Source organism: Staurois parvus, unplaced genomic scaffold, assembly GCF_062004578.1.
Source record: "Staurois parvus isolate SC_StPar_1 unplaced genomic scaffold, SC_StPar_1.0 ptg000147l, whole genome shotgun sequence".
NCBI lineage: Eukaryota > Metazoa > Chordata > Amphibia > Anura > Ranidae > Staurois > Staurois parvus.
In genome coordinates this window covers 7649561-7664464 of record NW_028317943.1, presented here as the reverse complement: position 1 = coordinate 7664464, position 14904 = coordinate 7649561, and the positions used below count along the sequence as shown (strand labels likewise).

The 14904-nt window shown below is 38.5% G+C and overlaps 1 protein-coding gene across 2 annotated transcripts in view; it reads left to right on the top strand.

Annotated features, from left to right (window-relative positions):
- Positions 1–14904, top strand: part of NELL2 (neural EGFL like 2) — a 347194-nt gene that overhangs the window by 197104 nt on the left and 135186 nt on the right. For both annotated transcript variants that reach the window (XM_089674010.1, XM_089674009.1), the window contains one exon: positions 6934–7036. In XM_089674010.1, coding sequence (XP_089530136.1) covers positions 6934–7036 — 103 coding nt within the window. The remainder of the gene's footprint in view (positions 1–6933; positions 7037–14904) is intronic.

The window sequence follows — 14904 nt, the reverse complement described above, 5'->3', positions numbered from 1 at the left end:
GTACAGCAAGTCCATATTATAAAAGTAATAGAAAATCTGTCAAAACAACTAACTAAACTCAGGTCAGGTCCTCTCTGACATGGTGTCCTATAATCTTATTTCCAAAGTAAACAGGCTGAAATTGTACCTTTTTAGTGTTCAGTCAGCACTCATGTCTTTCACCCAGCAGAGAGAGCGATAGAAAGAGCCATAAAAATCAGTCAGGACACATATAGAGGCCTGTGAAAAGCTGAGACTATTTGGGAGGTATGGCTACCTGAATAGATGTGAACCTTGGAATGGAGGCTTATTTCCGCCCAAAAACCCCTGGACCCCAGGACCCATATGATGACTTATTAACAAATTCGAGAAAACAACAAATTTGTTTTCTCCATATCAATCACCAACCCTGGAGCCCTTCACCATGTGTAGGGGAGAAACCTAGGTGACACACATGAGCTGTTTACGTTCCTGCCAGCCAGTGTCTTTATGATTGTATGTGTATATATATACAGTTGTGACCAAAATTATTCAACCCCCACTGAAATTGAGTGTTTTGGCCAGTTTGACATTGCTTTTGATCATTCAGTCATCTTGCTTACATTTACATTAAAGAGGCACTTGTAGGTCAGACAAATATAACATAACAGTTATAATGAAATAACCACAAATGTCTTTTCTGTGCTCACAGCATTATCAGTTTTATTCAACCCCCAAGTGACATTCAATCTTAGTACTTAGTACAGCATCCTTTTACAGTTATAACAGCTTTTAAACGTGAAGCATAGCTTGACACAAGTGTCTTGCAGCGATCTACGGGTATCTTCGCCCATTCTTCATGGGCAAAGGCCTCCAGTTCAGTCACATTCTTAGGCTTGCGCACTGCAACTGCTTTCTTTAAGTCCCACCAGAGGTTCTCAATCGGATTTAAGTCTGGTGACTGCGATGGCCACTCCAAAATGTTCCAGCCTTTCCTCTGCAACCATGCTCTAGTGGACTTGGAGGTATGCTTGGGATCATTGTCCTGTTGAAAGGTCCAACGTCTCCCAAGCCTCAGGTGTGTGACGGACTGCATCACGTTTCCATCCAATATCTCCTGGTACTGAAGAGAATTCATGGTACCTTGCACACGCTGAAGCTTCCCTGTACCTGCAGAAGCAAAACAGCCCCAAAGCATGATTGACCCTCCACCATGCTTCACAGTAGGCAAGGTGTTCTTTTCATCATAGGCCTTGTTCTTCCTCCTCCAAACATAGCGTTGATCCATGGGCCCAAACAGTTCTAATTTTGTTTCATCAGTCCACAGAACACTATCCCACAACTTTTGTGGTTTGTCCACATGGCTTTTGGCATACTGCAGTCGACTCTTCTTATTCTTTGGAGACAGCAAGGGGGTACGCCTGGGAGTTCTGGCACGGAGGCCTTCATTACGCAGTGTGCGTCTTATTGTCTGGGCTGAAACTTCTGTACCCACATCTGACAAATCTTTTCTCAGTTCCTCAGCAGTCACACGGGGACTTCTCTCCACTCTACGCTTCAGGTAGCGCACAGCAGTCGAAGTCAGCATCTTCTTTCTGCCACGACCAGGTAGCGTTTCAACAGTGCCCTTTGCCTTGAATTTGCGAATGATGCTTCCTAAGGTGTCTCTTGGTATGTTTAACATCTTTGCAATCTTCTTATAGCCATTGCCCTTCCTGTGAAGAGAAATCACCTCTTCTCTTGTCTTCCTGGACCATTCTCTTGCCTTCACCATGTTTGTAACCACACCAGTAAATGTCTAGAAGGAGCTGAGTATCACAGTCATTTTAAAGCTGCCTAATTGGTGCTTATTATGCTTGATTGCTGCTCGGTGACATCCACAGGTGTTTTCAATACCTGATGGAAAGCACCTGTATGAACCTCTGTTCTTCAGAGTGGTAGTCTTTAAGGGGTTGAATAATTGTGGCAATGAAGAAACCACATAAGAACCATTTACTACTGTATTACATAAACAATTGATGTCATTTTAGTTGCATTTGGGTAGTTACAACGTCCTTGTAGGATTTGATTCTGAATACAATTCCAAATGTACACTATAGTCCCTAAACCCCTTTACAGCATTGGGGGTTGAATAATTTTGGTCACAACTGTATATATATATATATATATATATATGTATAATATAGTTTACTTTTGTTCTTTTATCCTGAACTCCCCAATCCCAAAAGGAGTCTAAAGAACCAAATGTTGGATCAAAGGGAGAATGAAGATATTTAAAAATATTTTTACCTAGATAAATATGAAATATATATAGTATTTTAATCATGTATATCTCATTCCTGACCACAATACAGAATAGTATGTACAAAACTAATATGCTTTCCCAACCTGACCACCTATCCTCTGTAAAGCTAGCTGAAGTACTTAGACATTTTTTTTTTTTGCTTCTGACATCAGTCCATGAAGCATTTTTTTTTCACAAAAATGTGTTTTTGCGTTTTTTTTTTCCCCATTCATGTCTAAGTAAATGCATCTTAAAACGTGTCTCAAACTGATTTTCAGCCAATATCAAACTGATCTCAAATGTGAGTTATTTATTCTGAATTGTGCTCCTGAGTCTGAGCCTATGAATACCAGCTGTAGGAGAGGTGCACTAGTCTGCGTTTTTTCATAAGATTTGATGTGCTTATGGAAGGGCAGTGTTTTACATGTGCAGTAACGTCATGCTAGGTAAGACCATGATGACAATAATGTGTGAAGATTCCATACATGACTGCCTATGGTGAAATGCAGGCTGCAAGACCCGAAATACGGCATGGCAAGTCAATGAATGGGGTTTATTAGGAAGGGGTAGGGCATTATGCTGTCATGAATTTGGCACATTAATAAACTGTCACGCTCTCCATATTCTTAAACTATACTGTGTAGAATAATGTAGAGTACATTAGTAAAAAAAAAAAGACTGGTGTAGCACAATGCTGTTGGTAGAGATTATTAATACAATGCTTTTTTAGATGTGTATCACTTTATTGTTTCTCTTTCCCACACAGCATCTGTTGAAGTAATTGCCATTGTAAATGCCTGTGAGAATACATTCTGTGCCTTTGTTTCATGCCCAAGCCCTTCTTTTAAGAAAAGAAAAACGTGACGTACATCAAGAACAAGTAGAACATTTCTATTCTTTAAACAAAGGTTTTTCCCGTGAAGACAGAATATAAAGTCATTCCGTCATCATCTAATATTCATGTTTAAACAGTTTAGACAAGAAAGCTGCTTGCTAAATGGCTATAATACAGCCCTCGAATTGGTGTTTAAATCCACTAAACTAATGCAGAGACATACAGATGGAGGAGTCATTTATTTCAAATTACTTGCATTTTCCAAGCAGATATGTTTTTTTATTTAGTTTATTTAATGGCAGTGGAAAATCCCAATTGGCAGACCCATATGCTTGGATGACAGCATGCAAATACATTTGCATACACTTTTACCAGAATGACAAACACCTTAATATAACAGCGACTTTCTTTTGAGTAAGGCTCTTTTAATCATTGCAGTCCTAGAACGGTGATTGGTTATCATAGGTTCCCATTTCCCGCTAAAGCTATTCATTTGCCTATAGTGATGTTTCACTTAATTATTAACTCCAGAATGATTTGTTCTGCCATCTGTGTCCAGTAGGCTAAATTTGCATGTATACATTTTTAAATCAGAAACTGAGCAGGAGAATGTTAGTAGAGTGTTTTTTTTGTATGGCTGTTTTTGCATCTATTTTGTACTTGGCAACAATTCTTCTTACCCAGTTACCTAAATTTACTCTTTATTAAAATAGAGAATTCAAACAAGCAATGAATACATGTAGCCTTTGGTAAAAATTAAAGAATTTAGTAGGGTTTTCACTTTCTGACCAAGCAGCTAAATAAGCATGGAAGTACAGATATGTGAGCTGTTCAGTCTAGTACACTATATGAAATTCTGTTCCGCCACTCATGATTCATATACGTCTGTCACACTGCACACTCCCTCCCTATTGCAGCTTTTTACAGCACCTGCCTGTTCATGGGATTGTTAAAGGGAATTTCTAATATACAATAAATACAATGAGCACATATTTTGAGTACCTTCAAGTAATTTGTGATCTGTCTTGCACACTATATGTCTCGCCTCCCTGACCCCAAGCATCCCTACATAGAAGAAAAATATATTTGAAATATATTTTAAAAACATTCTTCCCAAATATATTGACATATATTTGAAATACTAAAATTTTGTCCGTATTCAACATATTTCAAAATATATTTCAATATATATATACTGTATGTTGAAATGCTTTTTTTGTATATTACAAAATATGAAAAATATTTTAAAAAATACATTTTCAAATACTGTATGTCTTTAAAAATACATTTAATCTACATTTTTGGAATGCATTTACAAATAAACGCATTTCAACATACAGTGTGTGTGTGTGTGTGTGTGTGTGTGTATATATATATATATATATATATATATATATATATTGAATACAGCCAAAATTGTAGTATTTCAAATATATGTCAATATATTTGGGAAGAATCATTTTAAAAATATATATCGTGGAGGACTGACATTTTACCTCAGGGTGCTGGGCGTGGATGGTTGAAGAGAAATGGGTGCCAGTCACTTTTAGGCTAAACAACAGTGAGTTTATTGCTCACAAAGACAACGTTTAGAGAGAGAGAGGGTTGGCACAGGACACCCTAGGACAGTAGGCAATCACACCAGACCAGCAGAGGCTCCTTAGACAAAAATAGTCAGGCAGACAGCAGTACAGAAAAAGGGCCTTTCATCTGCACCCAACATTCTGTACCTCCTGTAGCGGTCTCCTTTACCAAGCAAAAACTCACAGTACCATACAGTCAGTCTTTACGCTTTCCCAGGTTTTCCAGTCCCTAGCTCATGGAAGAGTAAATTCTGGTACTTCATGTCAGAACTCCATCCCTTTCCTCATGCCTCCAGGCAACCAACAGGATCTACCTTACAAAGCCTAGAGCACATGGCTACGCCTTCTGCTTCAGGCCTACCCAATGCAGTTTTTCCTCACACATCCGAACCAGATCAAGGTCTGGGTGGGAGGACCTGGATTGCTTGACCTCCCCAAATATTTATACATTTATACTCTCTCCCAACATGCATCAGTGGACAGGAAAAAAAATCTCTGGTTGAGAGAAGTATGCATATTCATAATCCAGCGTTACTGTACCTTATCACTTGCTGGCAAAAGGGAGGAACCACAGCTATACCAGACTTTGTGGTGAACCCAGATGACGAAAAGACTACAAATCAACCAGGTTAACTACAACCTAGCACATCTGAATTTACTGGTGGCCTCTGTTTAAGACAAGGGGGCTACATATAAAATGCTTACTCATCCATATATTTGTTAGTGTGTAATATTGTTAATTATAGATTATCCACCAGAAGGTGCTCTTCATTCGATTCAATCTTATTGTTTCAAAAGGTCGGGGGTAAGATCTCAGCCTCTCAGGGTGTATTGTTTGCAACATGTAAACCAAATCATAGACTTGTATTGTTGAGTAGAGCAGTAAGGTACAACCATTGTGTAGCACTGCAAAGAAAAAAACAGGGTCTGAGTATGCAGTGAAAAAATATGGCAACCACCGAATACATATATACATAAAAATGATACATAAAAGTAAATTAAAAAAAAAAACATTAACACACTAACAAACTATGCATTCTCTTTAATGAATATAATCACAATGCTGAGGTTCTCTTCTATAGGCAGCTTGGGTAGCAATTCATCCAGCTTCCAGCACCTGTAGTATTGTTAGATTGACAGCACTGCAAAACATAGCCCAGCCTATTCACAGTGTACAACCTTCCACTGTTAGGGCTGGTTCACATCAGAACATGGTGCCAAAAAGGTTCTATGCACATTTCCCGCACTACGTTCAACGCACTGCTCCTGTGATCTGAATATGGGTGCCAATGTATTGTTGATGGAAAGCCAAACTCAGATGACAAGCAGTACGATTGCAGACACCAAATCACACAGTGCAACTCGATTTATAAAGTAGTGCAAGCATAATGCATTCATTTCAATGGATTGCAAAATATACCAAGTGTGAATGAGTGGGAATTACTTGGTGTGAACCAGCCTCAAAGCTGAGTTTAAATGTTTAGCTTTTTCTTCGTTCAGTCACTGGGCTGAATGAAAAAAAAAAATGGATTCCCCCATCCACACAAGCCAGGGGGATGGAGGAATCCTCCCTGCTGGACATTGTATTCTGACAGCGGCATGAAAGTTTTTTCCAGCGTGATAATTTGACTTACTGTCATTTTGTAATCGAGGGCCATACACAGATCAAAATTGGACTGGTCCCTGCTGAATCAGGCGAATTTCAACCCATCTGTGCCAAGCCTTAGAGTGACTATTGTGTGAAGGATTGTGTAGAAGATTAAAAAAAAACATTTTTAGGCTGGTATGCTAGTTGTATTTTAGAGTTTAAATGTAATGATGTTTTAATTAATAAATACCTTCCTGAAATCCTACTTTAAAATGAGACACCTCCATGTAGCTAGGGGACCTCTTAGTACTACACATGTACCCTCTGAGATAATATTGCATCAGTGTAAATACCATGTGTGTGTATATATATATATATATATATATATATATATATATATATATATGTGTGTGTGTGTTTGTATAATATATATAAAAAATTGATCATCTAGGGCAACAGTCAGTCTGTGATACCAGCTTATAGTCAAATGCCCAATTACATATATGTGAAAATGTATAATCAATCTCACTTTTTTAATCAAGATATCTATCTTATGTATATGTACTAACAATATGTATACTGCTGTTTTGCCAGTTCCTTTAAAAAAGCAAATGATATTGAGACCATACGATTAAAAAAAACAAACAAAAAAAAAGGAATTTTTCTATTTTTTTTTTTTTCACAGAACAGCAAAATGCTAAGAATAGAAAGCCCAGAATGTTTACCCTTGGACTGTCCACAATCGCAACAAATATTACTGAAGAACAGCTGCTGTAAAATCTGCAAAGGTATGTTGAAATTGACAAAGCAAAATTTGAGAAAAAGCCATAAAAAATTTGATTTGTGTAAAAAAAATTGCAAACTACTTAGGTACAAATACCAGGAGAGTGAACTCAAGCAAGATATACTAAAACAGCAATATTTAAAAAATACATTATATTTTGTTTTCTTAAAAAATGTTACCCCATCATTTCACATTCCTGATCAGTGCCTGCTGTACCATGTACTTGTGTTAAAAAGTATCCTGTTCTCTTTGTATTGCTTCCTTTGTGTGAAGTACCTGGTGTTTCTACCAGTCCCTCTGCTTTCCTATTTCAAACTGACCACACTAGGCATGAGAGCACATCCGTGTTAATTGACGTCAAATTTCAATTTAGTTTTAGCCATAGTCCTTTGACTAAAATGTCATTTTTTAGTTTGTCGGATTTTAGTTTTCTGAATTGTTTTTGTTTTAGTCTAAAATCTCCAGTATAATTAAATCTCATTACATTGTAGTTGACTAAACTCTGATAGGTTTAGGTAAATTGTAATGCATTATTAAAACATTTCTCTAGAATTTCAGAACTCACTATATACTCCTAAAGTACAAATCTAATGACGTGTTATTATTTATGGTACTAAGGTGTGAACATGTACTACAGACACAGATTTACCGGTTGTGATATATAACTTTAAAAAAATATAAACTCTCTTGCCTGTAATGGCATTGTGCATATTACATGATCTTTAACTGTTCAAGTAGCTGAACACCACAAAAAATGTCTGCAGCTACAAGAGCAGGCATAGCATAACCAAACCAATACTTGAAGTAATGCTTATTTCAATCATAAGAATCTGTTTACTGTTCACAGTAAATGCAGTTCAAAGCAGTTCACATGGGTAAACGCCTCTCCCTCACATTTTTGTTCAGTTTTCATTCATTGGAGAAAAATGGAATTGATTTTTGTCAATTAACGGAAATGCAAATTGATTTTTGTTTAGTTTTTGTCACTGAAAACATTTCTTAACAAAATTAACACTGGAGCACATCCATCTCAGTGTGGTCAGTTTTCTGGCTGTGCTGCGAGTATAGCCTGCCTGTCCTCCAATGATCAGTCTTGTGCAGATAGCCATCCACCCCCACACACACACCACAGCCATTTTTCAGGAAGATCAGTGTATTGTTGTTTCTTCACCCCCACCTCTCAAAGTCTCTTATGCAGCTGAGAACAGAGATGATGTTATTACTTGTATAAAAAAAGGAACTTATAATGAAAATATTTAAATGAATGAATGTTGCTCATATAAACTCTTCTTCTTTCTATTAAGTCAGTACAGAAATACACTATATTGCCAGAAGTATTAGGATGCCTGCCTTTACTTGCACATGAACTTTAATGGGATCCCAATCTTAGTCCATAGGGTTCAATATTGAGTTGGCCCACCCTTTGCAGCTCTAACAGCTTCAACTCTTCTGGGAAGGCTGTCCACAAGGTTTAGGAGTGCGTCTATGGGAATGTTTGACCATTCTTCCAGATGCGCACTTGTGAGGTCAGGCACTGATGTGGGACTAGAAGGTCTGGCTTGCAGTCTCTACTCTAATTCATCCCAAAGATGTTCTTTCGGGTTGAGGTCAGGACTCTGTGCAGGCCAGTCAAGTTCCTCCACCCCAAACACGCTCATAAATGTCTTTATGGACCTTGCTTTGTGCACCTGTGCGCAGTCATGTTGGAACAGGAAGGAGCCATCCGCAAACTGTTCCCACAAAGTTGTGAGCATGAAATTGTCCAAAATATCTTGGTATGCAGATGCCTTAAGTGTTCCCTTCACTGGAACTAAGGGGCCAAGCCCAACCCCTGAAAAATAACCCCATGCCATAATCCCTCTCCACCAAGCTTTACACTTGGCACAATGCAGTCTGGCAAGTACCATTCTCCTGGCAACCGCCAAACCCAGACACGTCCATCAGATTGTGAGAGAAGCTTGATTTGTCACTCCACAGAACACATCTTCACTGCTCTAGAGTTCAGTGGCGGCGTGCTTTACAACACTGCATCCGATGCTTTGTATTGCACTTAGTGATGTAAGGCTTGGATGCAGCTGCTCGGCCATGGAAACTCATTCCATGAAGCTCTCTAACCACTATTGTTGTGCTAATCTGAAGGCCACACAAAGTTTGGAGGTCTTTACCTATTGACTCTGCAAACAGTTGGCGACTTCTGCACATTGTGCGCTTCAGCATGCTCTGACCCCACTCTGTCATTTTTACATAGCCTACCAGTTGGAGTTGCTGTTGTTCCCAGTTGCTTTGTTATAATACCACTAACGATAACCGTGAAATATTTAGTAGCAAGGACTTATTGCACAGGTGGCAATCTATCACGGTATTACACTTGAATTCACTGAGCTCCTAAGAGTGACCCATTCTTTCACAAATGTTTGTAGAAGCAGTCTGCATGCCTAAGTGCTTGATTTTATACACCTGTGACCATGGAGGTGATCCAACGACTTGGAAGGGTGTCCCAATACTTTTGGCAATACAGTGTATCTCTAGATCACCTGTTAGTTTATTTTCAAGATAGTAAAGTAATCCGGAGGAAAGTCAGTGCTAGTCACAAAATAAGTGACAGTTTTGTAAATACAAAGTACTAATAAGCCTAAATCATGCCTGTTAATCTGTCTGTCTGACCTACCCTAACCATCTGAATGTCTGTCCTAGCCTAACCACTTTCCTTTCTGACTGATACTGATTGCTCATGGTCAAAGAATGAATATTAGCCCTCCAGCTTTGTAATCTAAGGAATGCTTTCTTCTTCCTTTTATTTTTATTTTTTTTATTGATCTCTAGATAATGTACCCCAGTACTAATCTGAAATTACTCCTCTCATAACCAGAATCCATCACAAAGTGCATTGCGGAATCTAAGTCAAGATCATTTATTGCCATGGTTACTGGCCACAGTGAATAGCTGTATTATTGTAGATTATAGTGGTTTTGTATTGACTGGGATAACATGGTAAAAATCTAAAGACTAAACCTTCACATAACATAACCTCCTATAACGTGGAACAAATTGTAAAGCAAAATGTCTAAGGGGATATGTTCCAAAGTTTTTTTTTTCTCTTGCCTATTTAACTAGTTTGCATTCATAAGCGTGTCATACTAGAACATGTACAGTTGTAAGATTGGGCCCAAAATACAGTTTTCTATAGCCAACTCACCAGATTATGTACTGCAGATCAGTTTATTTCCTGTTAAAAATATTAGAGGAATTGCAGATGAGCTGGTCACTCACTCCTGCTTTACATTTCAGCAATCATTAGGGATAGTCTTACGACTGGATCGGGTTAGAAATTATATCGGGTGGGCAGAGGTTATTCAATGTACTGTTAATTAAGGTTTCTGTGACAGTAACTGTGTTGACTCATTTGGGTTAATTTACTGAAATTGGTGTGCGAAATTTGGGGCAGCTGTGCATAGTAGCCAATCAGCTTCCAGTTTTTTCACAAAAGCTTAATTGAACAAGCTGAAGTTAAAAACTGATTGGCTACCATACACAGCTGCACCAGAATTTGTTGTTTTAGTAATCAACCCTGTTCTGTTCATGCCAACCAGCTAGAGAAGTCTCGCCAGAGTTATACATGGACAGCCTCTTATACAAATGCTAACTCATGGGCAGCAAAGAAATTGTTCTGGAAAGTAATTTTTTACCTTTTCTCCTCCTTTTTTCAAGCACACTTTCATGTACTAAACGAATGCATTTATTTGTGACGTGGCTTAATTGCACAGGCAGAACTTTGGAGTGGTGTTTATTTGGGTGGTAGAATTCAATGACCGTTGACTTATAGGGTTGATTTAACTTTACCAAAAAACTGCTTCTGCATGTACAGGGAAGGAATTTTGAATGTTTGCCCACTCACAAAGAAATGATCAGTCGGACGGGGCAATGTACCGTTAAATCTTGGGTGAGAACCGTCTTCCCTCAGCCATTGAAAATGGGTTGTGGATGGGTGTTCCAGCATGACAATGACCCAAAACACACGGCCACGGCAACAAAGGAGTGGCTCAAGAAGAAGCACATTAAGGTCCTGGAGTGGCCTAGCCAGGCTCCAGACCTTAATCTGATTGAAAATCTGTGGAGGGAGCTGAAAGTTGCCAAACGTCAGCCACCAAACCTTAATGACTTGGAGAGGATCTTCCAAGAGGAGTGGGCCAAAATCCCTCCTGAGTTGTGTGCAAACCTGGTGGCCAACTACAGGAGACATCTGACCTCTGTGATTGCCAACAAGGGATTTGCCACCAAGTACTAAGTCATATTTTGTGAAAGGGATCAAATACTTATTTCCCTCAAGAACATGCAAATCAGTGCATCATTTGTTAGACATGTATTCCTTTTGTTTTTTGTGTTGCTATTCTGTCTCTGTGTTACACTCCACCTACCATTTGATTTTTAGACTGATCATTTCTTTGTGAGTGGGCAAACATTCAAAATCAGCAGGGGATCAAATACTTATTTCCTTCACTGTAAGTGGTGCTTGCAGACAAAAACAAACTCTTGTAGACAAAAACAAAAACTGCAGCTCTGACTAAAGATCATTTATGCCCTTGCTAAAGGTGTAGGCTGTTTACATACTTCCTGAAGCCTGACTGCAATACAACCCAGGACATTGCTAAGTGAGGTCTAGGCATTATTTCTCCCAATCACCATCACAGAAGTGAGCTTTTTCTCTCATTCAAGCACCCTCACATTCTCCTTCCCTTTCCTGATGCAGTTGCTCCGAGCTCAGCTTTTGAGAGCTCACTCCTGTGAGCAGGGGAGAAGAAATGACTAGGCTTCACTTAGCAATGTCTTAAAAGTATTTCAGTCAGGCTACAAAGGCCTACAACTATAAATGGTCTATGTTAAAGTGATCATGTGCAAATAAATATATACGCTACTAATTAATAGCTAATAGTGCTGGAAATCGTGAAATCCAATATAAAAGTTCATAGAGGAGGTGATGGTGGGATCCCAAGTGATGTAAGGATGTCCTATGACGGAGACCGTGGGTCAGGTGATATAGGATAATATGATTGCGCACTCACCAGATACGCAAATCAAATGCGCATAAATTGTAGAAATCACAGGTCATCCAATATCATCAGAAGGATCTGGTCAGATCTGGTCACTGCATACCACACTCCTTGATGACACTGCCACACCTGAGGATCACCTTGCAATGGATGTAGCTTGCTCTGTGTAGTCAGCTCCCAAAGGAGCTCAAAAGAACAAAGGTGCCCACATAGTGCAGTATCTTTAGGATGTTTATTCCGTTAACAGGCAAGTAGCACAGATAGGAGTAAAAATAAAAGATTACTGACCATTAACGTAAGCAAGATGGCCGCCGGGGCTCCTCGTGGTGCCGGCGGCGTGGCGTCACACCTGGCCTTTAACCTCCCTGGCGGTATTCCCGAGTGTAGCTTGGAGTAAAGTTTCAGTACCACAAGTGGTAACCCCGAGCTACACTCGGGAATACCATGCGGCGCTGCTCCGCGATCCCTCGATCACTTACCATGTCCTGTGCTCCCACGATGTCCCTCCTGCAGTGTCCCCAGCAATGTAATCCGGCGGATGCCGGCATCTGTCATCTGGGTGGGAAATTTGAAAATGACAAAAAGTGAAATTCCCCAAAATCACTAAAATCACATAGTAAAACATTACTGTATCAAAGCATTTCACATACATTTTGTCCCTAGTGCTTTGTCCTGTGCCCTGCCTGCATTTTTACTGTTCTTATTGCCTGGAAACTGAGAAACGTCCATGGAGTCTAAAAAGCGTCCCTTTAGGTCAAAAGCAGTTTTATGCCAGCTAGAGAACAGCGATAGTAAATCAGAACCACTTGCAGAATTGAGTGATAATGATTCGTGGGGGAAATTCGTCATCAGACACTGAAAACGATTTTGGGACTTTGCTCAGGGATGTGTGAACTTGGCGCTATATTTCAAATTTCAGTGTTTTTGGTTTGATTACATTATTGAATTAAATGTATTATTATATTATTATTTTTTATGATTATGTAATAAATTATAATTTATGATTTCGTGTTTCAAGTTTTATCATACCCGGGATGTTTACTAGACTCTTGTTCGGACAGATTTTAGTGAGTTATTCCTAAGAATTACAGGCCTACAATATAAAATGCCAAATTTCCATGCAAAATAATGGTACCGCTTTCAGCACCAAAAATCTGAAATAATCAGATCGCCAGGGATGTTAAGGTACGTACACTGGGGGGAATTTATAACCTCTGGAGCAGCCAGAATCTGGAGCAGCTGTGCACGGCAACCAATCAGCTTCTATCTTCAGCTTGTTTAATTAGGCTTTGAAAATGAAAGCTAGAAGCCGACTGGTTGTCATTCACAACTGCTCTAGATTCTGGCTGCTCCACCTTTGATAAATTCCCCTCAGTGAATTTTTGGTAGTGCATATTTTAAAGGGATAGTGTATTTTTTTAATGCAACTCGTATATTTTTTTTACCCAATTTAAGTAAAGATGTTTGTAGGCAACCACTCGCTTAAAACGTTAGTCCACTTTTTCCACCGTAAACCTAAAAGCAGCTATAATGCCCAACATACATGCCAATCTTTATGTGCATATTTATTTCTCAGAAAAATTTGCTTATCCCTGTATTTTTGTTATCCTATGTTTTTTTTTTTATTAAAAAAAAAAAACGCAGCTGCAGCGCTTTTCTTTCTCCTTCCTGTTTCCATGTCATCTGGGACTGTCGTTTTGTGGTCTGATATGCCATTACATGTCCCAGCTTTCAATGCATTCCTTTTATTCTTGCACTGGAGGGGAGGAAAGGAAAGTGGAGGGATGGGAACAAAATTCTCAATGTTAAGGAAAAGATGAAGTAATGGTTTCTTCTCCCTTTTAAACAAGAAACCTACCATCCATCCTAACTATTAGCCAGCACAGAGCCAAATACCTTGAGGGCATCCTTAAATTCTTACATACTGGAATTCATGGTTGGACACAAGATAATGACTTTGAACACGGATCAATTTCTGTGCAATATATGATAGGTTTTAACCTAATGTGTCCTATTTACTGATTTTTTTTCTTTTCTTTTAATTTAAAGATGAACAAACCTTTTAGGTTATCAACCACACAGGCAGTACATTGTTTTCATGGAGTCAGCTGACTGGCATTGTGAGAAGAAGCAGTAATGATAAAAATTGTGTAGTACTTCAACTCAGAAGAACCTAAATTTAATGAGCAACATTAATACAGTATTAAAATCGAAATTACCTTTTTTACATATAATCTGTTTTACCACTTGAGCTCCAAAAGGTTTTACCCGGCTTCATGACCAGACCATTTTTTGGTATTCGGTACTGCGCTAATTAAACTGGCAATTGCACAGTCATGCAACACTGTACCCAAATGAAATGTATATTTTTTTTTCACACAAATAGAGCTTTCTTTTGGTGGTGGTTGATCACCATTGGGTTTTAATTATATAAATGAAAAAAAGACTGAAATGTTTGAAAAAAAATTCTACTTTCGGTTATAAAATATATATATATATATATATATATATAGATAGATATAAAATATCTCATAATTATAGGCTAAAATGTGTATATTAACTGATTTGTGTGAAAGTTATAGCATCTACAAACCATGGCATATATTTCTGCAAATTGATCAGCCCTGATGTACTGATGGCATATTTCTTGAGACACTAAAATGCCAGGGCAGTACAAATACCCCCCAAATGACCCCTTTTTGGAAAGTAGACAGTCTGAGGTATTTAGTAGGAGGCATGGCGAGATTTTTAAAGTTGTAATTTTTTTTCACTGTTTTTTGGAAAATGAAGATATTAAATAAAATATGCTTTTTTTTGTTCCCCA